General features: G+C 49.8%; 1 protein-coding gene across 1 annotated transcript in view; it reads right to left on the reverse strand.

Moving 5' to 3' along the window:
- Positions 1-15,019: 15,019 nt before the first annotated feature.
- Positions 15,020-26,933, reverse strand: part of LOC148140603 (cytochrome P450 2K1-like) — a 28,572-nt gene continuing 16,658 nt past the window's right edge. The window contains exons 5-9 of the mRNA XM_087978893.1: positions 26,427-26,600; positions 24,924-25,065; positions 22,204-22,391; positions 19,868-20,009; positions 15,020-15,272 (exon numbers count right to left, since the gene is read on the reverse strand). Of these exons, the coding sequence (XP_087835019.1) occupies positions 15,094-15,272; positions 19,868-20,009; positions 22,204-22,391; positions 24,924-25,065; positions 26,427-26,600 (825 nt within the window). The 3' untranslated portion in view covers positions 15,020-15,093. The remainder of the gene's footprint in view (positions 15,273-19,867; positions 20,010-22,203; positions 22,392-24,923; positions 25,066-26,426; positions 26,601-26,933) is intronic.

The raw sequence follows: 26,933 nt of genomic DNA on the forward strand, positions 1-26,933 counted from the left end.
GCTTTATACTCTCACTCGCTCAAACCCAACAACAGCCCACATCTCTTACACTCACACTGACTGCATTTTCCAAAATCGAAAATTCACCTGCCTGAGGTTCCCTGTCTGCACAATAGCTCAATTTCTCACCTGGATCAAAGAACACCCGGAAAGGCTCATGTTTCACTGAATACTGCACTCACTGGGCGCCCTGAGAAGCTGCGCTAATTTGCATTTCTTCCTGAAACGGAATTTTTTTTAATTTCAAAAATATACTTTATTCATAAAATAATTTGATGGTCTGTACAATTGATCATGCCATACATATGTAAACATGTGCATACAGAGATCAAAACTTATCATTTTTATACATTTCTGTACATTTCTCAATCATATGCCCATATAATTAGCTGAGGCGTCAGCAGAGCCCAAATGACCACATGGGCCCCCTGTTCTTCGTTAGGCAGGCAGACTTTACACAGTGGTCTTTCCCCACCGCGCCTTGGCGGCAGCTGCCCCAAGCTTCAGTGCGTCCCTCAACACGCAGTCCTGGACCATGGAATGTGCCAGTCTGCAACACTCAGTCGGGGTCAACTCCTTCAGCTGGAAGATCAGCAGGTTTCGGACCACCCAGAGAGCGTCCTTCACCGAGTTGATGATCCTCCAGGCACAGTTGCATCTCGGTGTGCGTCCCGGGGAACAGGCCGTAGATCACGGAGTCCCACGTCACGGCGCTGCTCGGGACGAACCTCGACAAACACCACTGCATTCCTCAGAGGGATCGTCTTTCTCTGCTTGGGCGGTGCTGCCCTCCTTTTTCCCCACCGCGCTCTGTCCCTTCCTCTGGTGACGACCCTCCTTGCGCCCGTCCTCACCGTCTGAAGAGCTGCCTGTATCCTCGCCGTGTAGGTGTCGCTTCCCCCCTCGCTGGGTGGCTTTGGGAGGTTTCCTCTTCCTGCTTTTCACGGTAATCCAATCCTCTGCTTCCTTTGATCCCTTCTCTTCCATTTCCTCCGTCTGTCCTGAAGGAGCTTGGATCGGCTGCTGCATCTCCCCGCTGTCTGCCGTCTGCTCCGCTACAGCCTGCCCTTCCTTCTGGGTGCCTCCAGACACCGTTCCCGTGCTGTTTTGTGGTACCTTGCTGGTCTTGGGCGGTCCACGGCTCGCGTTGCCACCTCCGGCCATCTGTGCGTAGGTGGCAGCCCCTCGTCTTGGGCAGGCCTTGTACATGAGGCCCGCCTCTCCGCACAGATTACAGTTCTTGGCCTCCTTACATTCCTTGGTCGGGTGGCCTTCCTGCTTGCAGTTTCGGCAGACGGTCACCTTGCAATCTGCCGCCATGTGGCCTGACCTCCCGCAGGTTCGGCACACTTTTGGCTGCCCTGCGTACGTCAGGTAACCTCTGCTTCCTCCGATGGCAAAGCTGGAGGGTGGGTGGAGGATGTTCCCACTGGCATCGACCCTCAGGGTTACCCTGACCTGTCGTTTGCTGGTCCAGATCCCGAAAGGATCGACCACATCAGTACTCTCTCCCTCGACCTGGACGTATCTCCTCAAGAAGATCAGGACATCTGCTGCTGGGACGTGAGGGTTGTACATCTGGATTGTTACAACCCAACTCCTCTGCGCAGGAAGCACACACAATGGGACCGCCGACAAGATGGAGAACAGAGGTTCCCCTTCCTTCTCCTTGAAGACCTTCAGGAGCTGCTCGCAATTCTTCACGCTCCTGAAGGTCACATCGAAATAGGGAAATCCTGCAGGCAGTACACATCCGCTGCTTCGAACCCACAGCACTCCAGCAAAATCTTCTTCACAAACACCGTCCGATCGACCGGTGTGTGCTCCTCCACCTTCTTCACAGTCGCCCTGACTGTGTTGCGAATGCCCTGGCCAGGCCTGCGAGCGGCTGCTGAGGCCATAGCTCTGAGGTTGGCTGGTACCTGAATTGGCATTAGGCCGAAGCTGCCCTGTTGATCTTCCAGCTGAAGGAGTTGACCCCGACTGAGTGCTGCAGACTGGCACATTCCAAGGTCCAGGACTACGTGTTGTGGGACGCGCTGAAGCTTGGGGCAGCTGCCGCCAAGACGCGGTGGGGAAAGACCACTGTGTAAAGTCTGCCTGCCTTAACGAAGAACAGGGGGCCCACACAGTCATTTGGGCTCTGCTGACGCCTCAGCTAAAAATGTAACCGTACCGACCTATAAATAGGAATGATTACTCTGTTTTCGGTATGCAAACAAATGGAATGTTGACACATGTATGGCATGTCCAGTTGTACAGACCATCAAAGTATTTTATGAATAAAGTATATTTTTGAAATTAAAAAATAAGCCTTATTTGTGTGCTGCATAGAGCCATTTGCCGAGTCCATCAGGAAGGATGCGAGCCTGAGAGGGGTGACGATTCCTGGCAGCAGGGGCCTGCAGGTTAAGGCCTCCCTGTACATGGATGACGTCGCCGTTTTCTGCTCGGATCCGCTGTCCGTGCGCAGACTCATGTGCATTTGTGACCAGTTTGAACGGGCCTCAGGGGCCAAGTAAACCGAGGCAAGAGCGAGGCCATGCTCTTCGGGAACTGGGCCGACCAATCCTCGATCCCCTTCACCGTCAGGACCGACTGCATGAAGGTGCTGGGTATTTGGTTCGGAGGGGCTGGGGCGTGCGCCAAGTCTTGGGAGGAGTGTATCAGCAAAGTGAGGCAGAAACTGGGCAGATGGAAGATACGGTCGCTCTCCATCGCGGGAAAAAACCTGGTCATCAGGTGTGAGGCACTGTCATTGCTGTTATACGTGGCACAGGTCTGGCCTATTCCCAGAACCTGTGCCGCTGCAGTCACCCGGGCCATCTTCCAGTTTATATGGAGGTCAAAGATGGACCGGGTCCGAAGGGACTCACTGTACAAAGATCTAGGCAATGGGGGAAAAAATACACCCAATGCCACCCTCACCCTGATGGCCACCTTTGTGTGTGGCTGCATCAAGCTGTGCGTGGATCCCCGGTACACAAACACCAAGTGTCACTACGTACTGAGGTTCTACCTGTCCCCGGTGTTGCGAAGGATGGGCCTGGCCTCGCTGCCGCGGAACGCTCTGAGTAGTTGGACCGTTCCGTATCACCTGTCCTTCGTGGAGAAGTTTATGAAGAAAAACACCTTTGACCACAAGTCCATCAGGAAGAGGTCAGCACGTAGTGTCCTTGAGACGCTTCGGGAGAAGGAGAGGGTGGATCCTATCGAGCGGTTCCCTGAGCAGACTGTCAAAGCCATTTGGCAGAATGCCTCATCGCCAGAACTTTCCAACAAGCACCAAGACATGGCTTGGCTGGTGGTGAGAAGGGCTCTGCCTGTGAGATCCTTTATGCACGCCCGGACTCTCAGCCGCACCGCACGCTGCCCTCGAAGCGGCTGCGGGGGGGGGGACGAGACTGTCACACACCTCCTTCTGGAATGTGCCTACGCAGAGGAAGTCTGGAGAGGAATGCAGTGGTGTCTGTCGAGGTTCGTCCCGAGCAGCGCCGTGACGCGGGACTCCGTGCTCTACGGTCTGTTCCCCGGGACGCACACCGAGACGAACATCAACTGTGCCTGGAGGATCATCAACTCGGTGAAGGACGCTCTCTGGGCGGTCCGAAACCTGCTGATCTTCCAGCTGAAGGAGTTGACCCGGACTGAGTGTTGCAGACTGGCACATTCCATGGTCCAGGACTACGTGTTGAGGGACGCGCTGAAGCTTGGGGCAGCTGCCGCCAAGGCGCGGTGGGGAAAGACCACTGTGTAAAGTCTGCCTGCCTAAAGAAGAACAGGGGGCCCATGTCCAACCGTACAGACCATTAAAGTATTTTATGAATAAAGTATATTTTTGAAATAAAATAAAATGAGGTTCTGATGCTCGTGTTCAGCACACGGTGCTTTCAGAGTGCTGTGGAGAATAGGACCATAAGACCCAGAATTTATAGCAAAGGTTTACAGTGTCATGCAACTGTAATGATATATTGAACAAACCTGGATTGTTGTTAAGTCTTTCATCATTAGAATATTTCAATTCATTAATATGTAAATCGCAGAACTTCTTTCAAGTCACCTTTTCAAGATAACTTAAGGTTTCATAACAAATGGTGATAACTCAGCTCAGACAATGCATTAAAGGTGTGAGGTTAGTGTCTGTCTGTATCCCAAACTTTCCTGAAGAAGGGCTTTGATTCTATTTCCAACATGGAATTTACAAAACATACATGTATTGACTGCCTGCAGATTGTGCATTTTTTGAGCAAAATAGAATGTATCTGCAAATATAATTCTACCAATATAACTTCACCCCGTAGACTAATATGTGTGTGTGTGTGTGAGAGAGAGAGAGGGAGGGAGGGAGTTGGTATGTGCATGTGAGTGGGTGAGTGTTGGCATGTGTGAAAGCTTGGTGAAAGTGTGTGTGAGTGTGGGAGGTGTATGTTTCTGTGTATGAGAGAGAGAGTGTGTATGAGAGAGGGTCTGAGTGACTGTGTGAGTATGTAAGAGTGTGTGTGTATGTGTGCTTGTGTGTGAGGGAGAGTGTGTAGTGTAGTGGGGTCACCTGTAGTGTGACATGAACCCAAGGTCCCAGTTGAGGCCATCCCCATGGGTACCGAACTTGGTTATCAGCCTCTGCTCGGCCACTCTGAGTTGTTGTATATCCCAAAGTTCACACTGGAGGATGGTCACCCGATGGTCTGAGGCCACATTTCCCTGACTGCTGAAGTGTTCCCCAACTGGGAGGGAACACCCCTGCCTGGTGATTGCTGTGCGGTGTCATCTGTTGTTGTAGCGTCTGCTTGGTCTCACCAATGTACCATGCCTCGGGGCATCCTTGCCTGCAGCGTATGAGATAGACAACGCTGGCCGAGACAAAGATTGGGATACAGCCAGACCTGCTACGTACACGGTGGGTGGTGTCCCCACGTGTAATGGTGGTATCCGTGTCCACACTCTGACATGTCCTGCAGGGTTCCCATGATAGGGATGTACAGTGTTGTGGTCGATGTTGTCCTGAAGGCTGGGCAGTCTGTTTAAGGTCTGGTGGTTGTTTAATGGTGAGAACTGGAGGCATAGGGAAGGTCTTGGCGAGATGCTCATCCTCATCGATAACATGTTGCAAGCTGTGAAGAACACGGTGTCATTTTTCAGCTCCCAGGAAGTACTGAACAACGAAGGGTACCCTGTTGGTTGCAGCTGGTATCTGTCTCCTGAGGAGGTCATTACAGTTTCTCGCTGTGGCACATCGGAACTGGCAGTCGATGAGTTGATCATCGAACCCTGTTCTTTTACGAACATCCTTGAGCACCTTCAGGTGTCCGTCATGTTCCTCCTCATCTGAACAGATCCTGTGAATGTGTAGGGCTTGTCCATAGGGGATGGCTGTTTTAATATGTTGTGGGTGGAAGCTGGAGAATTGTAGCATGACGAGATTATCTATGGGTTTGGGGAGAGTGGGATACTGAGGTCCACATCCTTGATGGAGATACATGTGTCGAAGAATGAGACAGCTACTAAGGAGCAGTCCATGGTCAGTCTGATGGTGGGATGAAACCAGCAATTGGTGTTTTGTTTATGATTTACAGCATCCAAAGTTCTTTCAGTTCCCTCCATAAACTGTCTGCCTTTCCACCCATTTTTATGTTGTCTGTAAGTTTGGTGATGGTACATTCCCTTCCTTCCTCCAAGTTGTTAATAGAAACAGCACTGACCTCTGGAGAACCCCATTGGTTACAGGTCACCCACCTGAAAAAGAAGCCCTTATCTCCACTCGGTGTTTTTTGCCCAATAGCCAATTCTGTAGCCAGGTCAATGTGTGCCAATGTGCTTACGCCCCAGGAAGACCCCTCTGTAAGACAGGATTGCCCTATTTCTACATCAGATAATTAACCAATTCTCCTCAGAAAGCCACAACTGATCAAGCCTCCTGTGTGATCTCAGGCAATGTATTCCAGATCCGAACCACATGTGCTGTTTCTCGTGTCAGCATTGCGTGTTTTGCCAGTGGGGATCCCCAGTCTTCATATTAAATAGACATCATTGGAGAAAATGTGGGAAATATTGCACAGAAACCATAGAGTCCCTACAGTGTGGAAGCAGGTCATTAGGCCCATCGAGTCCATACTGACCCTCCAGGGAGCATCCCAACCAGACCCACCCCCTACCCTATAACCCTGCATTTTCCATGGCCAATCCACCCTAACCTGCACACTATTGTACATGGGGAGAATGTGCAAGCTCCACACAGACAGTTGCCTGAGGGTGGAACCGAAACTAGATTCCTGGTGCCATGAGGCTGCAGTGCTAACCACTGAGCCACCGTACCACCCGTGTTTCCATATCATTGATTCAGGTTAAGGAGCTGCCACAGCCAGGAAATGATGTCAATTTCGGACTTTATCCTGTGGAGTGTTGGGGACAACAAATGGGCATCTTTAAATTTGGGAAGGAATTTGAAGAAGTGGGCATGCAGAAACCATTCCTGTTTTCCAGAGGAAACACTTACAATTGTTGGATGGGAATGAGCATGGAACTTTGGAGGATTGGTTTCCATGTCGTGTTGCAGGTAGGGAATTCCCCACAGAATGGAACGTTTGAAGCAGTCTCCATCCATCCCTTTGACAGCAAGTTTGATCCATTCGTGACATAGAAGGGAAAAAGAGCGTGGCTTGTTGGGGAGGCGATGGGATATTGGGACTAACCACAGCTCAGGAGATGTTCTGAGGTGCAGGTTCCAATCCCATTGCGACAGATGCTGGAATTTGAATCCTAAGAAATCAGGAATTCCCTGTCTTTAAAGTTTAGAGTTTTAGGTATCATTGGTGAAAGGGACTGTGGGGATAGTGCGAGTAAATGGTAACTGTTCAATCAGTCATGGCTACATTAAATGGCAGGATAAATGGTCTGCTGTCCCTGTGTCCCTGGGGATGAGAGGTGGTGATCAAAACAGGAGCAGGTACATTGAGGTGGACTGACAATAACGTAGGAGAATGTGAGGACTGCAGATGCTGGAGAGTCAGAGTTGAAGAGTGTGGTGCTGGAAAAGTACAGCCGGTCAGGCAGCATCCGAGGGGCAGGAGAGTCGACGTTTCAGGCATAAGCCCCTCATGAGGAAGGGCTTTTCGCTTGTTTTTGGGCTGGACCTTCAGCCGAACCTAATGTGCAGTGCAGGGGCTACTCCAGCAGAGGGAGGCAGTGATCCATCTGCTGGGGTCTGTGGAGCTGACCGTTTTCCAGCATTAAGGAAGATATTCACCCCAGCTGCCTGCACAGTTACAATGGTCCCCTCACAAGGTAGCAACAGGAGTCGACCATTCAGCCTGTAGATGCTGCCCCACTGCTCATTTAGGTCATGGTTTTTCATCATTTATATCAATGATGTGGATGTGAATACAGGAGATATGGTTAGTAAGTTTGCTGATGATCCCAAAATTGGTGGATCCTGTCTCTCTCTTTCTTTCTCTCTATCCCACCCATCTCCTGATTTACAATCCATACAGAAGACAATTCTGTATTTGTCCAGCAGAGGGAGCATCCTTGAGGGTGTGAGTGAACTTCTGCCATTTTGCTCTGGCCAGTCCCATGTTTATTGAGCTTTCGTTCACTCACCCCACATATACCCCTTTCAATCATCACTTCCCCCCTTTCACATTGTTCCATATCGCAGTAACTGCCACGTGATTGTCCCTACCCTACATAATTCCTACACTGGGGGGGGGGGAAGGCAGCTGGGAATGCGGTAGGTCGATGAAGGTGGAGGGTGAAGGTGACAGAGTGGAGCGTGGAACAGTAGGTGGAAAGGAAGATGGACAGGTGCGACACTTTAAGAAGGGCGGTAAAGACAAGCCAGGGAACTATAGACCCGTGAGCCTGACCTCGGTGGTGTGCATGTTGTTGGAGGGAATCCTGAGGGACAGGATGTACATGTATTTGGAAAGGTAAGGACTGATTAGGGATAATCAACATGGCTTTGTGCATGGGAAATCATGTCTCACACACTTGATTGAGTTTTTTGAAGAAGTAACAAAGCAGATTGATGAGGGCAGAAAGGTAGATGTGATTTATATGGACTTCAGTAAGGCATTCGATAAGGTTCCCCATGGGAGACTGATTAGCAAGGTTAGATCTCATGGAATACAGGGAGAACTAGCCATTTGGATACAGAACTGGTTCAAAGGTAGAAGACAGAGGGTGGTGGTGGAGGGTTGTTTTTCAGACTGGAGGCCTGTGACCAGTGGAGTGCCACAAGGATCGGTGCTGGGTCCTCTACTTTTTGTCATTGACATAAAGGATTTGGATGTGAGCATAAGAGGTACAGTTAGTAAGTTTGCAGATGACAAAATTGGAGGTGTAGTGGACAATGAAGAGGATTACCTCAGATTACAACAGGATCTGGACCAGATAGGCCACTGGGCTGAGAAGTGGCAGATGGAGTTTAATTCAAATAAACTCCATTTTGGGAAAGCAAATTTTAGCAGGATTTATTCACTTAATGGTAAGGGCCTAGGGAGTGTTGCTGAACAAAGAGACCTTGGATTGCAGGTTCATAGCTCCTTGAAATTGGAGTCGCACCTAGATAGGATAGTGAAGAAGGTGTTTGGTATGCTTCCCTGTATTGGTCAGAGTATTGAGTACAGGAGTTGGGAAGTCATGTTGCGACTGTGCAGGACATTGGTTAGGCCACTGTTGGAATATTGCGTGCAATTCTGGTCTCCTTCCTATCGGAAAGATGTTGTGAAACTTGAAAGGGTTCAGAAAAGATTTACAAGGATGTTGCCAGGGTTGGAGGATCTGAACTATAGGAAGAGGCTGAACAGGCTGGGGCTGTTTTCCCTGGAGCGTCGGAGGCTGAGGGGTGACCTTATAGAGGTTTACAAAATTATGAGGGGCATGGATAGGATAAATAGACAAAGTCTTTTCCCTGGGGTTGGGGAGTCCAGAACTAGAGGGCATAAGTTTAGGGTGAGAGGGGAAAGATATAAAAGAGACCTAAAGGGCAACTTTTTCATGCAGAGGGTGGTACGTGTGTGGAAAGAGCTGCCAGAGGATGATGTGGAGGCTGGTCCTATTGCAACATTTAAGAGGCATTTGGGTGGGTATATGAATAGGAAGGGTTTGGAGGGATATGGGCTGGGCGCTGGCAGGTGGGACTAGATTGGGTTGGGATATCAGGTTGGCATGGACGGGTTAGACCGAAGGGTCTGTTTCCATGAATAGGAAGGGTTTGGAGGGATATGGGCTGGGCGCTGGCAGGTGGGACGAGATTGGGTTGGGATATCAGGTCGGCATGGACGGGTTGGACCGAAGGGTCTGTTTCCATGCTGTACATCTCTATGACTCTATGACTCTATGACAGTGCAAGATGGAGGTGCTGAGTTGGAAAGTTGGATCTGGAATTGGAGGGAAATGTGGAAACTGGTGAAATCGACATTGATTCTGTGTGGTTGGAGGGTCCCAAGGCAGAAGATGAGGCATTCTGCCTCCAGGCGTCGGGTGGCCAGAATTTGGTGGTGGAGGAGGCCTAGGACTTGCAAGTCCTTGTGGGAGTGGGAGGGGGAGTTGAAGTGGTCGACCACAGGGCGGTGGGGTTGTTTGGTGCAGGTGTCCCAGAGATATTCCCTGAAACATTCCGCAAATTGGCGTTCTGTCTCCCCAATGTAGAGGAGACCGCTTCGGGAGCAACGGACACAACAGATGATGTGTGTGTGGAAGTGCAGGCAAATCTCTGCTGAATGTGGAAGGATCCTTTGGGCCCTTGGACAGAAGTGAGGGGGAGGTGTCGGCGCAGATTTTGCACTTTGTGCGGTGGCAAGGGAGGGTGCTGGGTGTGGAGGGTGGGTTGGTGTTGGGGTCATGGACCTAACAAGGGAGTCGCAGAGGGTATGGGACGGGCAGTGAATGCTGGGCCCAGCCAGCAATGCCCACATCCCATGAGAGAGTGAAATAAAATTGAGACTAAGAGGTATCCAATTTAAAAAAGTAATGACGGGAAAGTGCTTCCATCAAAGTGCTGTGAATTCATTAGCCCAGAGTGTGGTGGATGCCAGGACATTGATTCACGTTAAGGAGGAGATAGACAGATGTTTAATGAGGGATGGGTTGAAGGGATATGGAGAGTGGGCAGGAAAGTGCAGTTGAAGCCAAGATGAGTCCAGCCTTGGTCATATTAAATCAAGGGGTTCAATTGGTTAGTCCCATTCCCACTTCTTGTGTTCCTACATTGTTCTGTTAGTGTGATGCCTTCAGTAATAGCAGGAGAAGGTGACATGGAAGGGAGAGAAAGACAGTTGAGATCTAGGGGCAGCACTGTGGCTCAGTGGTTAGCACAGCTTCTGGATCAGTGGTGCTGGAAGAGCACAGCAATTCAGGCAGCATCCGAGGACAGGCAAAATCGACGTTTCGGGCAAAAGCCCTTCATCAGGAATAAAGGCATAGAGCCTGAAGCGTGGAGAGATAAGCTAGAGGAGGGTGGGGGTGGGGAGAGAGTGGCATAGAGTACAATAGGTCAGTGGGGAAGAAGATGAAGGTGATAGGTCAGGGAGGAGAGGGTGGAGTGGATAGGTGGAAAAGGAGCTGGGCAGGTCGGACAAGTCCGGACAGGTCAGGGGATCGAGTTGCTGGAGGTTAGAAGCTAGGATGAGGTGGGGGAAGGGGAAATGAGGAAACTGTTGAAATCCACATTGATGCCCTGGGGTTGAAGTGTTCCGAGGCGGAAGATGAGGCGTTCTTCCTCCAGGCGTCTGGTGGTGAGGGAGCGGCGGTGGAGGAGGCCCAGCACCTCCATATCCTCGGTAGAGTGGGAGGGGGAGTTGAAATGTTGAGCCACTGGGCGATTTGGTTGATTGGTGCGGGTGTCTCGAAGATGTTCCCTAAAGCGCTCTGCTAGGAGGCGCCCAGTCTCCCCAATGTAGAGGAGACCGCATCGGGCGCAACGGATACAATAAATGATATTAGTGGATGTGCAGGTAAAACTTTGATGGATGTGGAAGGCTCCTTTGGGGCCTTGGATAGAGGTGAGGGAGGAGGTGTGGGCACAGGTTTTACAGTTCCTGCGGTGGCAGGGGAAAGTGCCAGGATGGGAGGGTGGGTCGTAGGGGGGCATGGACCTGACCAGGTAGTCACGGAGGGACCAGGGTCTTTGCGGAAGGCGGAGAGGGGTGGGGAGGGAAATATATCCCTGGTGGTGGGGTCTGTTTGGAGGTGGCGGAAATGTCGGCGGATGATTTGGTTTATGCGAAGGTTGGTAGGGTGGAAGGTGAGCACCAGGGGCGTTCTGTCCTTGTTGCGGTTGGAGGGGTTGGGTCTGAGGGCGGAGGTGCGGGATGTGGATGAGATGCGTTGGAGGGCATCTTTAACCACGTGGGAAGGGAAATTGCGGTCTCTAAAGAAGGAGGCTATCTGGTGTGTTCTATGGTGGAACCGCTCCTCCTGGGAGCAGATACGGCGGAGGCGGAGGAATTGGGAATACGGGATGGCATTTTTGCAAGAGGTAGGGTGGGAAGAGGTGTAATCCAGGTAGCTGTGGGAGTCGGTGGGTTTGTAGAAGATGTCAGTGTCAAGTCGGTCGTCACTGATGGAGATGGAGAGGTCCAGGAAGGGGAGGGAGGTGTCAGAGATGGTCCAGGTAAATTTAAGGTCAGGGTGGAAAGTGTTGGTGAAGTTGATGAATTGCTCAACCTCCTCGCGGGAGCACGAGGTGGCGCCAATGCAGTCATCAATGTAGCGGAGGAAGAGGTGGGGAGTGGTGCCGGTGTAATTACGGAAGATCAACTGCTCTACGTAGCCAACAAAGAGACAGGCATAGCTGGGGCCCATACGTGTGCCCATGGCTACCCCTTTGGTCTGGAGGAAGTGGGAGGATTCAAAGGAGAAATTGTTAAGGGTGAGGACCAGTTCGGCCAAACGAATGAGAGTGTCGGTGGAAGGGTACTGTTGGGGATGTCTGGAGAGGAAAAAACGGAGGGCTTGGAGGCCCTGGTCATGGCGGATGGAGGTGTAGAGGGATTGGATATCCATGGTGAAGATGAGGCGTTGGGGGCCGGGGAAACGGAAGTCTTGGAGGAGGTGGAGGGCGTGGGTGGTGTCTCGAACGTATGTGGGGAGTTCCTGGACTAGGGGGGATAGGACAGTGTCGAGGTAGGTAGAGATGAGTTCAGTGGGGCAGGAACATGCTGAGACAATGGGTCGGCCAGGGTGGTCAAGCTTGTGGATCTTGGGAAGGAGGTAGAACCGGGCAGTGCGGGGTTCCCGGACTATGAGGTTGGAAGCTGTGGGTGGGAGATCTCCTGAGGTGATGAGGTTCTGTATGGTCTGGGAGATGATGGTTTGGTGATGGGGGGTGGGGTCATGGTCAAGGGGGCGGTAGGAAGAGGTGTCCTCGAGTTGGCGTTTGGCTTCAGCGATGTAGAGGTCAGCTCGCCAGACTACCACTGCGCCCCCTTTGTCCGCTGGCTTGATGGTGAGGTCAGGATTGGAGCAGAGGGATTGGAGGGCTGCGCGTTGTGAGGGTGAGAGGTTGGAGTGGGGGAGGGGGGTCGACAGGTTGAGGCGGTTAATGTCCCGGCGGCAGTTGGAAATGAAGAGGTCGAGGGCAGGTAATAGGCCAGCGCGGGGTGTCCAGGTGGATGCAGTGTGTTGGAGGTGGGCGAAGGGGTCCTCGGAAGGTGGGCGGGAATCCTGATTGTGAAAGTAAGCTCGGAGGCGGAGGCGACGGAAGAATTGTTCGATGTCACGGCGTGTATTAAATTCATTGATGCGTGGACGGAGGGGGACGAAGGTGAGTCCTTTGCTGAGGACTGATCGTTCGTCCTCAGTGAGGGGGAGGTCTGGGGAGATGGTGAAAACTCGGCAGGGCTGGGAGCTGGGAGCTGGTGTGGGTGTAGAGCTGGGAGTGGGGTCGGAGCCAGTACCTGGAGTGGGTGTGATGGTGGGGGGAATGGGGGTAGAGTCATGAGCAGGGGTAGCTGCCTCACAACGGCAGGGACCCGGGTTCAATCCCACCCTCGGGTGACTGTCTGTGTGGAGTTTGCACATTCTCCCCGTGTCTGAGTGGGTTTCCTCCAGGTGCTCCAGTTTCCTCCCACAGTCCAAAGATGTGCAGCTTAGGTGGATTGCCCATTGTGTCCAGGGATGTGCAGGTTCGGTGGATTGGCACAGTAAATTGCCCAGAGTGTTCAGGGCTGTGGGTTAGGGTGGATTGGCCTGTGTTAAATAGTGCACAGTATCCAGGGGTGTGCAGGATGGTGCATTAGCCACGAGGAGGGCAGGGTTAGGGTTGAGGATGGGTGTGGGTAGGATGCTCTTTGGAGGGTTGGTGTGGACCTGTTGGGCCGAATGGCCTGTTCCCGCACTGTGGGGATTCTATCTCTTCCCTAAATACACAAAGATTAATCTTGGTCTGCCCCATTCCCGGGGACGCTGTGAGTTGCGAGCAGAGATCTGTTTAAGCGACAGACCCAGGGATACAGAGGTGTTCAAAACGGCACCATGAATTCTCTATCATGTGGCCTCTCAGTGTGATATACATGAGCCTGTGTAACAGAGGGAAAGTACAAACCCGCTCATCTCCATGCTCTGACTCAAAACAGCAAGCAACCAGCTACCAGTCCAGGCCCCACACTCTGGGCAGTATTCATAGAGTAGAATCCTCACAGCACGGAAACAGGCCATTCAGCCCAACAAGTCCACACTGACCCTCTGAAGAGTAACCCACCCTATTACTCTACATTTACCCCTGACTCATACACCTAACCACATCCCTGAACACTGTGGGGTAATTTAGCACAGCCAATCCAGCCTAACCTGCACATCTTTGGACAGTGGGAAGAAACCCACACAGACACGGGGAGACTGTGCAAATTCCACACAGCCAATCGCCCGAGGCTGGGATCGAACCCGGGTCCCTGGTGCTGTGAGGCAGCAGTGCTAACCACAGGACCATCGTGCTGCAGACTCAGGGGTGGGTCTACAGAACTGTCTGCCCCAGGCTGGGACTAGCCCACACACAAAACAAGTAGTGGCTCTATTTTGGTGTCCAATAAGAAACAATTTTCCTTTCCAGCTGTGACTCCTCAATTATTACAGAGAGCAAAATGGGCTGTCGCAGATTAACAATTCACTTCAGTACAGGCGTTGGAGGTCATGTTGTGGTTGTACAGGACCTTGGTTAGGGCCCTTTTGGAACACTGTGTTCAGTTCTGGTCTCCCTGCTATAGGAAGGGTGTTGTGAAACTTGAAAGGGTTCAGAAAAGATTTACAAGGATGTTGCCAGGATTGGAGGATTTGAGCTACAGGGAGAGGCTGAATAGGCTGGGGCTGTTTTCCCTGGAGTGTCACTGAGTGTATGGAAAGAACTGCCAGAGGAAGTGGTGGAGGCTGGTACAATTACAACATTTAAAAGGCATCTGGATGGGTATATGAATAGGAAGGGTTTGGAGGGATAAGGGCCAAGTGCTGGCAAAAGGTACTAGATTAGGTTGGGATATCTGGTCAGCATGGACAAGATGGACTGAAGGGCCTGTTTCTGTGCTATACATCTCTATGACTGTACGACTCTAATAGCGAACATGGTTAAACCATTCAGTTATTCATATTAATCTGACAGTTTTCGCACAATTAGGTTTCTTTGGAACTAGACCGACCAGTCTGACTTGGCTGTGTGAAACCTGCCAAACAAACAATTCAGAGAGAAATGCGAATTATTGCAAGATTCGGGAACATGGTTTAATCATTCAGTCATTGCAATGCATCAGTTCAAATAACTCAATGAATGTAATGCTCCAAAAAGCAAGGATTCTCCTCAAAATGAATCAGTCAGACAGGATTGGAATGGGGTCTGAGTTAATTTGCAAAGAGCATTCAAACCCTCAATGAAATGTCTGCCTCCTTTTGTAATGGGAGAACATTCTCAGTTGATTCCCTGGAAACATTATCGTTACAGAAGTGAAGGTGGGACGATATAGATTTGTACGAAGAGTAAATGATTGTGTGCCACGTCACATAGAGACAGGGGAATCCGGTTCTGGTGCTGCCTCACACTTGGTGCTGCAGCTCCCACCTTTAGAAACCCAGCAGTGAAAGACCGACTGGGCCTGTCGCTGGGTCCCTTCAGCGAGACACAGCACAAACCCGGTGGGGTTTCGGGTTGGACACTAAGCCGGTTCTCGGGCTGGTGTCCAGGTCGGTCACCCCTGGTGGGGCCTGGAAGTGGAACTTCTGCAGCAGGGTGGTGAAGAACAGGAAAAGCTCCACTTTAGCCAGTGCCTCACCAGCACACACCCTCCGACCTGAAAAAGAACAGGGGACGGTCAGTACCTCACCCACACACACAGACACACACACACCAACACACACAGACACACACACACACACACACACACACACACACACAGACACACACACACACACACCCATACACACACAGACACACACAGACACACACACACACAGACACACAGATACAGACACACACACATACACACACACAGACACACAGACATACACAGACACACACACACACAGACACACACACAGACACACAGACACACACAGACACACCCACACAGACACACACCCACACAGACACACACACACACACACACACACACAGACACACACACACAGACACACACACATACACACACAGACACACACACACAGACACACACACACACAGACACACAGATACAGACACACACACATACACACACACAGACACACAGACATACACAGACACACACACACACAGACACACACACAGACACACAGACACACACAGACACACCCACACAGACACACACCCACACAGACACACACACACACACACACACACACACACAGACACACACACACAGACACACACACATACACACACAGACACACACACACACACACAGACAAACACACACACAGACACTCACACACACACAGACACTCACACACACATACACACAGGCACACACACACAGACACACACACAGACACACACCGACACAGAGACACACGCACAGACACACACACACACACACATAGACACACACACAAACACACACAGACACACACACACACTCACGCATACACACTCACAGACACACACATACACACACACACTCTCACACACACACACTCACACACATACACTCACACACATACACTCACACACATACACTCACACACAGAGACACACACACACTCACATTCACACACACAGACACACACACACACAGACACACACATACACACACACACTCACACACACAGACACACACATACACACACTCACAAACGTACACTCACACAGACACACACACCAACACACTCAGATCCACACTGAACCCCCCCCCCCACACACACACACAAACAGACACACACACATACACACGCACAGACACACACACACACACATGGTCCGTTCATAGACTCACCAACAGACTCACCAACACACACACACAAACTCACACACAGACACACACATCATACACTCACACACAGACACACACACACCAACACACATAGGCATACACACCAACACACACACACCAACACGCACACAAACACACAGACACTCACACACACTCACAGACACACACACACAGACACTCACAGACACACACACACAGACACTCACACAGACACACACACAGACACACACAGACACACACACAGACACTCACACACACCAACACCAACACAGGCACACACAGGCACACACACACATCAACACACAGACGCACACACAAACCAACATACACACACAGAGCAACACAGACACACACACAACACAGACACACACACACCAACACACGCACACCAAAACAGATATACACACAGACACACACACACCAACACATACACACCAACTGACACACACACCAATGCAGACACTCACACACCAACACACACAGACACACACAGACACACGCACATACACACACAGGCACACACACACAGACACAGACACTCACACATACACACAGACACATACACACAGACACACACACGCAGACACACACACTCACAGACACACACACACACACCAACACACACAGACACACGCACACAGACACACACACCAACACACACACAGACCCACACACACACACCAACACACACATATAGACCCACACACATACAGACCCATTCACATACACAGACCCACACACACACTGACATACACACACACCAACACACAGAGACACACACACACCAACACACACAGACACACACACCAACACAACACACACACACCAACACACACAGACACACACACACCAACACAACACACACACCAACACACACAGACACACACGCACAAACACGCACAGACACAGACACACACACCAACAAACACAGACACACCAACACACACAAACGCACACACAGACCCACACTGAACCCCCCAAACACACACACCCACTCATACACATCGACCCACACACACACACACAGACACACACCCACACAGACACACACACAGACACACACACACAGAGACACACACACACAGACACACACACATACACACACAGACACACACACACAGACACACACACACTCACAGACACACACATACACACACAGACACACACCCACCCACTCACACACACACACAAACAGACACACACACACACACACACTCACACACAGACACACACATACACACACACTCACACACACAGACACACACATACACACACTCACAAACGTACACTCACACAGACACACACACCAACACACTCAGATCCACACTGAACCCCCCCCCCCACACACACACACACACACAAACAGACACACACACATACACACGCACAGACACACACACACACACACACACACACACACATGGTCCGTTCATAGACCACCATCTTCCAAACCCCCATCACTGAAACCATCCCAATGGTCACCAACTGCAAGCAATTCCATTCCCACAGTGTGTCTCTCCATCCCTGTACAGACAGAACCCGAACAGCTGGGAGTACATTCGGCCCTTCAAGCTCTTTGCTCATTCACCCCACCTTCCCAAACCTTCCCCATTCCTATCCATTTAACTCAGATCCAATAACTTGGTCCTGAATCTACTCAATGACTGAACATCCACAGACCCTCAGGGCAGGGAATTCCAAAGCCACACCCCACTCTGAGTGAGAGAACATTGTCCTTCTCCCCATCCTAAATGGACACTCCTTTACTGTGAGGCTGTCCATTGAACAGAAATGATGGAGTTTAATTCAGACAAAGGCGAGGTGCTGCGTTTTGGGAAAGCAAATCTTAGCAGGACTTATACACTTAATGGTAAGGTCCTAGGGAATGTTGCTGAACAAAGAGACCTTGGAGTGCAGGTTCATCGCTCCTTGAAAGTGGAGTCGCAGGTAGATAGGATAGTGAAGAAGGCGTTTGGTATGCTTTCCTTTATTGATCAGAGTATTGAGTACAGGAGTTGGGAGGTCATGTTGCAGCTGTACAGGACATTGGTGAGGCCACTGTTGGAATATCGCGCGCAATTCTGGTCTCCTTCCTATCGGAAAGATGCTGTGGAACTTGAAAGGGTTCAGAAAGGATTTACAAGGATGTTGCCAGAGTTGGAGGATTTGAGCTATAGGGAGAGGCTGAACTGGCTGGGGCTGATTTCCCTGGAATGTCGGAGGCTGAGAGGTGACCGTATAGAGGTTTAAAAATTCTGAGGGGCATGGATAGGGTAAAATAGGCAAAGTCTTTTCCCTGGGGTTGGGGAGTTCAGAACTAGAGGACATAGGTTTAGGGTGAGAGGAGAAAGATATAAAAGGGACCTAAGGGGCAACCTTTTCACCCAGAGGGTGGTGCGTGTATGGAGTGAGCTGCCAGAGGATGTGGTGGGGGCTGATACAATTGCAACATTTAAGAAGCATTTGGATGAGTATATGAATAGGAAGGCTTTGGAGGGATATGGGCCGGGTACTGGCAGGTGTGACTAGATTGGGTTGGGATATCTAGTTGGCATGGACGGGTTGGACCAAAGGGTCAGTTTCCATGCTGTACATCTCTATGACTCTATGACACATCCCCTCTCCAGGGCCTGAAGAATTATCCATATTTCAATGTCTTTAAGGAATAGAGCACTGAGACCCTGTTCCAGGAGACAGCTCAGTGACTCTCTCTAAGGTAACTTTACCCTTCCTTGGGTGGAGAGACCAAAACTGTGACTGAGTGTGGTCCCACCAAACCCCAATGGGATCGCAGGACCTGTGGCACCTCCTGAGCCGAATTAATTGACATTACTGGTCATAGCCTTTGTATTTAACTTCCCTTTTCTTTATTCACTCATGGAACATGAACGTCACTGGCTGGGCCCAGCACTTATTGCCCATTCCCGATTTGTCCCGTTGGGAAGGTGGTGGTGAGCTGGCTTCTTGAAACTCTACAGTCCCTCCGAGCCACTCACCATCCTGACCGTAAGACCACGAGAAATAAGAAGTGGAGCAGACCATTCGGCCCCTCGAGACTGTTCTGCCATTCAATGGGATTATGGCTCATCCCACATTCTTCACATCCACTGGCCTGCTCTTTCCATCTCCACATTCCCTTCAGCGTCGCTGGCTCAGAATCGTGGCGTTCCCTCCGTAACAGCATTTCTCTACAGCGCATGGACTGCAGCGGGTCAAGACACCAGCTCACCACCACCTTCTCAAGGAGTGACTCGGGAACGGGCAATAAATACTGGGCCCAGCCAGTGACACCCACATACCGTGGATGAAGTAAGAGCCAAATGGGGGAGCTCAATCTATTGTGAAAGTTTGGAGCTCGCTCCCAGTTCAAATCAGAGCTGGCTCTCCACAGTCAGTTGCCTCATTTCAGAAATGGGAATATTTTAGTAACGGAACACACGGCCCCTTTTACAACCGGTTACCTGCGGAGAAAGGCATGAAGGCGTCTTTCTTCACAAAATTCCCATCAGTATCCAGGAAGTGAGCTGGGTTAAACTGGTGGGGCTTTTCCCATTGGGTTTTATCGTACAGCACCGAGGTCAGTAAAGGAATAACGTACGTTCCCTGAAAAACACGGAAAGCCATTCTGAATGTGTTACTGTGCCTGCGTTTAATGGAGAGTGAGTCATGCAGGATGTGGAAAACCCAGTTTTCTCCCTGATCCTGTTAGTTTCACTAGACACCTCAGGTTATAACGGGCTCCACCTTATTGTCAAATGTAACGGCTCATCCCCACGATTAAAGAAACTCAATTCCTAAAATCCAAATTGCTGTTTGGCCTGCAGTGGGACATATTTACCTGCGGTGGAGGCTGGGTAGATTAGTGCACAGGGCCCTGCTGCTTGCTGACAGAAGGAACACGTACACAGATTGTGCCGTTCAACTCAATGAAATAGGTGACTGCCTCTCTCCAGTTCACCCTTCAGGGCAATCATAGTCAACCTGCCCAGTTTTAAACTTAAACAGAGCTTGGCAGTTAAACGCCAGTCATCATTAACTGGTGCATTTGCTTTGACCTCTGATAATCAGAGTCTACTGGCCAACCAATCAGCACTCTCCTCTCATTCATTACCAATAATGTCACCCTTTACATTGACATCATCCTGATGAGTGCAAAGTGTTTGTAACAGGATTGAGAATCAGACAGCACAGTTTAACCACATTTTGAAAAAAGCATGTATGAGGTGCGATTTGACGCATTTTAAAAAACACAAGTGTGAGGTGAGATTTAAAATCAAACCTCTTCCCACAGTTAGTGACTGGGTTTGGAATGAAGTACGGTCAAGGCAGGGTCACATGAGGCATTCAGGAGAGCACTTGATGATTATTTCAATAGGACCAATGGCTTATGGGGGAAAGGCAGACGTTTGGTTCTGTCAAAACACTAAAGAGAGCTAGTACAGATGAGATGGGAGAAATGGCCTCATTTTTCACCGTTGAGGTTGTGTGATGGGAACCTTCTATGTGACTTTTTATGAGCAATTCTCAACATTGAAATTCCCCCTTTTAATTTGTTTCCTTTCTAACTCAGTTCCTGTATTTATTCAGAAAGCACCATAATATTATTACCATGGCAACAATGTTCCAAGTAGAACTCTTCTTCAGGACCGGGGGTGGGGGTGAGGGGAGCTGCAGATAAAGGTGGGGGGGATGTGGAGGAGGGTTTTGGGTGGGAAGTGGGCCGGGTAGCAGGGAGCAGTGGAAGGGAGGGGGAGGGTCTGGGAAGGGAGGTTGTTTGAAATTGGAGAGCTCAATGTTGAGGCGAAGGATGATGGACATGTCGGAGAGGGTATGGGAAGGGGAATTGAAATAGGCGGTGGTTGGGAGGTCAGGTTGGCCAACTCCAACTAGACCCAACCCCAAGAACATCTCCCCCTCCTCACCCCTCTCTGCCCTCCGGAAAAAACCGTTCCCTTCGGCAGTCCTTGGTTTGTGCCATTCTCCCCACCAACATCTCACCGCCACCCCACATCCAACCCACGGTACATCCCCTGCAGGCGGAAAAGGTGCAAAACCTGCTGGTACACCACTTTCCTCACCTCCCTCCAGGGCCCCAAACAGTCCTTTCAGGTCAGACAGAGGTTCACCTGCCTCTCCTCCAACCCAGTTTACTGCATCAGGGCCTCCCAATGTGGTCTTCTCTACATCGGGGAGACCAAATGTAACCTTAAGGAACTGTTCACTGAACATCTCAGCTGCAGGGGCCGACCTGACCTCCCAGTCACCGCCCATTTTAATTCCCCTTCCCACTCCCTCTCCAATATGATCATCCTCAGCCTCCTCCATTGCCAGCCCACAAGTTGGAGGAACAGCACCTCATCTTCCACCTGGGCAGCCTACAGCCGGGAAGACTCAACATTGAGTTCTCCAATTTCATTTAACCTCCCTCCCCATCCAGCTCACTTCCCAGCCCCTCCCCCTCCCTTCCATTCCTAGGATCGACCCTCCCTTCCGCCTACCAACTGGATACATTCCTCCCATCGACCAACCAGATCGTGCCCTCTCCCTGTGTTCACCTATTCCTACCTCACCACTCTGACCCCCATCTCCCACCCCACCCCCTCACTCCCACCCCTAGTCCCAAAGCAGGGTTACACCCGAAACGCCCACTTCCCCACCTCCTGGTGCTGCCTGACTTGCTGTGTCCTTCCAGCCTCCTGTTTGTTTACTTTGGTTTCCAGCATCTGCAGTTTCTTTTGTCTCTAACAATGCTCCAAGTGGCACAAATTGTGAAAAGTAAGCCTTGTATCTCTGATACCTTTGGAAGGAAATACCCTCTGAAATGCGTGTCCTCGGTTGTCGAATGAGGAAGGTTCATGGGGACAATGTTGGCAAATCTCTGGATTTCGTGAATCACAGCCTCAGTGTAGGGCATGTGTCTCTGGTCTTCTGTTCTCGGGAATCGACTAGCTCCTATCACCCGGTCAATTTCATCTTGAACTTTCCCTGAAATAGACAAAAGGTAAAGATCTTTGGATGGAGGGAAACAGTTTACAGCAGGATGAACTGAAGTGGAGAACTTTGTGTTGTTGAGTGACATGGAATGGGCTCTATCAGTTCCGTTGCCAGTACATTCCCCTCTCAATACTTTGCTTCATCAACTCTGACAGGCACAAACATCAAACTGCCCCAAACACACAGCTGATGTGATACCACCCACTGTGTGCTAACCTCCAAGGTCAATTTTTATTGTTCACTACTGAGGACAATTTGACAATCTATTTAAAATAATTCCATGCCACTATTCATATTTATTACCCTTGAGAAGGATGCGATTGAAAGTGCTTATTTGTCGAGCCGAAATTTCCACAAAATAAGCGTTGGGCAGGAAACTCGGCAGGGTCAGGATGATCCCAGGAGGGACATCCCCTCAACCGAGATCGAAAGTATAACAAATCCATCCAAGAGGCCCATCCCCTCTGCAGTGACCTGTTTATTGGGATAACTGTTCACCTCAACCTACATAAAGCCTTCTTGCCTTCAGTCCAATTGGGAATCAGACAGTGAGGTAATTATTTACCCAAGTGAATCAGACTGACAGAGCATCTGCCAATTCTGTTGGATTCCCGATGTCCCTGAGGGAGGCTTTGTCTCTCTGTCAGAGAGCGAGAGAGGTCTTGAATACAACTTGTTCGAGGCTTATCAATGTTCTGTCTCCACATTCCATGCTGTTGGTTCCCCTTGACCACAACGATCCACAAGATTGGAAGATTCACTGTGCAGCTACTGGGGTGTTCACCTGGGCTTAAACTAAGGTAAATTGTGATAAATTGGATAATTCTCCGAACATCGATCCAGGTATGGAGCTCAGTGCTGGACTGCAAGGCTCCACCTAGAGGGATTGGTGTGTAGATGCAGGAGTATGACTGTGCCACACTGTTAACAGGTTACAGCTCTGCTCTCCTTCAAACCTGCACTCCCAGGTCTAGCATTTTCTCTGGTGCTTAATAAAGTTTTTGTGCTCCAACTCCAGGGCAGAAATCAAATACAGAATTTAAAATGTAGATTGGTGAGATGTGTCAATATTGATTTTGCGTCTTTATGTACGTCACCCTGGGTATCATCCCAGAACCTGCAATGAAAGTTGTCTCCTCTGTGCCCAGAGGTGTCACCTTGGGCTCAAGCTCAGGAAGACTCCACGTGCTGGCTCACTAATGATCAACTCTTTCTGATCACAACCATTGGAGAGGTTTCTGATTGAGATGGCCAATATCATGCTGAGCCCAGAGCTGTTTCAGTATTGCTCTTGATGGTCACTGGGTTCCTGGCTGACAATGTCTTGTTTTATTCTCAATCAGATTGTTACAGGGATCAGTATTTTACCCCGAGGGGAGGGTGGGTTTGAGCACCAGATGTAGATATGAAATGCCATGTGCCAAGACACTCATGACAGGAACAAACCTCCCTCAGGGAACATAAAGGACTGACAAAAACAAAACAAAGGAGAGTAGAGCCCAGGAACAGGCCCTTCGGCCCACCAAGACTGTGCTGACACGTGATGCCTTTCTAACTAAAACCCTTTTGCCTCTACGTGGTCAGTATCCCTCTATTCCCTGTCTGTTCCTCTATTGTCGAGATGCCTCTTAAACGCTACTATTGTCTCCGCCTCCACCACTTCCTCCAGGCACTTACCACCCTCTGGGTAAAAAAGACTTGGCTCTCATATTTTTGTTAAACTTACCCGCTTTTACCTTAAATTGATGTCACCCAGGAACTGTCATTAAGGACTCCATTTATCCATGCCTTTCATAATTTGTAAACATCGATCAGGTCACCCCTCATCCTTTGAAATTATAGTGAAAACAAACTGAGTTTTTCCACTGTCTCCTCATGGCTAGTGTCCTCTACACCAGGCAACATCCTTATAAACCACTTCTGAACCCTCTCCAAAGCCTCCCCGTCCTTCTGTTAGTGTGGCGACCAGAATTGTACACAATATTTCAAATGTGGCCTCACTAAAGTACCACACCACTGCCACATGAGTTGCTAATTTTTCATCCTCCATCCCTGCCCAATGAAGGCAAGCACGCCCAGATGTCTTCTTGACCTCCGTATCAACTTGTGTTGTCACTTTCAGGGAACTGTGGCCCTGCACACCAAATGCCTCGGTATGTTGGTGCTACGAAGGTTTCTGCCATTTACTATGTGCAGTACTTCCCTCCGGCATTAGATCTCCCGAAATGCATCACCTTCCATTTGTCTGGATTAAACTCCATCAGCCATTTCTCCACCCATCTCTCCAGCCAATCTCTATCCTGCTGAATCCTCTGACAATCCTCCTCGCTATCCACAGCTCCACTGAACTTTGTGTCATCCACAAACCTATCCATCAGGCCATGTCTGAATTCCCCTCCCAACCATTTATATACATTACAAGCAACAAGATACAACTATACAAGTAATAATATTAGATTAGAATCAGATGCCATTTTAGACACAACCACCAAACTAACAAACACAGAGTGAAGGATTCCTTACTCTGGATTTCTGGGTAGTTTACCATCAGAAGAAGTCCCCAGCAGATGGTAGTGGAGGTGGTTCCTGTGCCAGCACCAAACAGGTCAGTGATTGTAACCACGATATCCTTTTTCTTACTCTCTAAATCTTCACCTCCCAGCTCCTTCAAGACAAAATGAAACAAAGGAGAGTGTGACGCCTCCTTCAGGAAAATATCCAGATCTGTCAATGTCTGGACAGGGGTCTGTGTTCCCGAGGATAGTGATCCTTCCAGCCTCTGGTCATGAACGTCACGATGACAATGACAGACTTGGCAGATGGAATACAATGCAGGGAAATGGGAAGTGGAGGGAGGAGAAATACACTCACTCATGGTCAGGCTTTGGGGAGGCAATAGACTTCACGAATTTGAAGGTGGAGGGACAGGTCGAGAAGTCCTTTAAAGTAACTTTATAGCTTTTGTAGGTCAGAGTACATACATCAGGAAGTTAACCCACACCGTTCTGTTTTATACACAAATATATACAAAAATCTGGTGAGGCCTCAGCTGGAATATTGCATCCAGTCGTGGTGTCACACTTTCGGGAAAATGTCAATGCTGGGGGGGGCGGGGACGCGTGGGTGCAGGACAGATTTACTGAAGGGGAGAAGATCAAGGGGAGATTCGATAGAGCCGTTGGAAATCATGAATGGGTTTGACTGGATAAGTAAGGAGAGACTGATTGCAGGAGCAGGGTGGGTCAGGGACAAGTGCAGTCAGACAGGCAACAAGGAACACTCTAGTGCAATGTGATGCTGAGTGACTGGAATTCCTGACACAGACACAAAGCCACGTTCACACGAGAGTCGGGGATATACTTGAAGAGAAATAAGTGACAGGACAGTGGAGAAAGAATAGGGGAGTGGGATAGCTCTACCAGGAAGCAGCCATCGATATGATGGGCCGAGCGACCTTCCTCTCTGCTGTATCACCCTACAATTCTCTGAAGGAAAGTTGCCTCTCCTGTCTGAGTTCACCATTAGGTTTCAATTCACAGCAGAGATGAAGGGGCTGGACTTAATGAATGTGGGGTTTAAATTCATTAAAGAGATTGATTTTCCAGTCAAAATGAGAAGAGTGTAGCTCCAAAGCACTGAACAACAGATCCAGGTGTAATTTCAAGGGCAGTGTTCGGGGAAAATAATGTGTAAAATAAGGAAAGACCTCTCCTCAGTTATATTACTCATGAAACTTTCCCTGATGACTTTTGCAAGATTGAAGCTCACACACCATCAATGCTATATTCTGGACACATTGAGCATCCACATGATGTCATGAGCACTACGATGAGATAAATAATCAGATACAGTGAGCGCTTGAAGCTACACATTCGTAGTTCCATCCAGAGAGTAGGGGCAGCACTGAGCGACATATTAACAGATGTTTAACACAGAATCTTCCTCCATCACAACCCACAAAGTCCTGGTGTGGAGTCTGAAATCTGGGGAGATTCCCCTTACTGCTGAAGAGGTGTGTCTCTGTACCTGCTGATGCCTCAGAATTAAGGCCTCGCTGAGTGTCTGGATGCTGTTCTCACTCAACGTCTCTTTGGCAGCTTTGAAGAAACCTTCAAAGATTTCATGCATCTTCACTTGATTTTGAATAATCTTCCTGCGGCTCGGAATCAGAAATCCCAGAGATGGGTAAGCGTTGTACAGCTGGATTGGAACAAGAACATAAGGATCAGGCCTTTGTAGGATCCAGTGATTGCTCCTCCATGGTCAGTGCAGCAACTACTTACCTTCAGTAATGCTCCATGGGAGATAGGAGATTGTCATGGCAACACCACACTTCCTCTCCTCTCCTCAGTGCCCCCACCCCAACCCACCAACCCTCCAAATTTTATGTTTTTATTTGAGTGCTTTGGTTATCGTCCAGGGTGGCCTATCCGCAATCACCTACTATACATGGATTCCAAAAATCAGATGCAGGTCAGGCCAGCAGATTTCCTCCAAATTAGTAGACCAGCTGGGCTTTTCTTGCCAATTATA

This window comes from Chiloscyllium plagiosum, unplaced genomic scaffold (assembly GCF_037043375.1).
Source record: "Chiloscyllium plagiosum isolate Xiang-an unplaced genomic scaffold, Cpla_swu_hap1 HiC_scaffold_35, whole genome shotgun sequence".
Lineage (NCBI taxonomy): Eukaryota > Metazoa > Chordata > Chondrichthyes > Orectolobiformes > Hemiscylliidae > Chiloscyllium > Chiloscyllium plagiosum.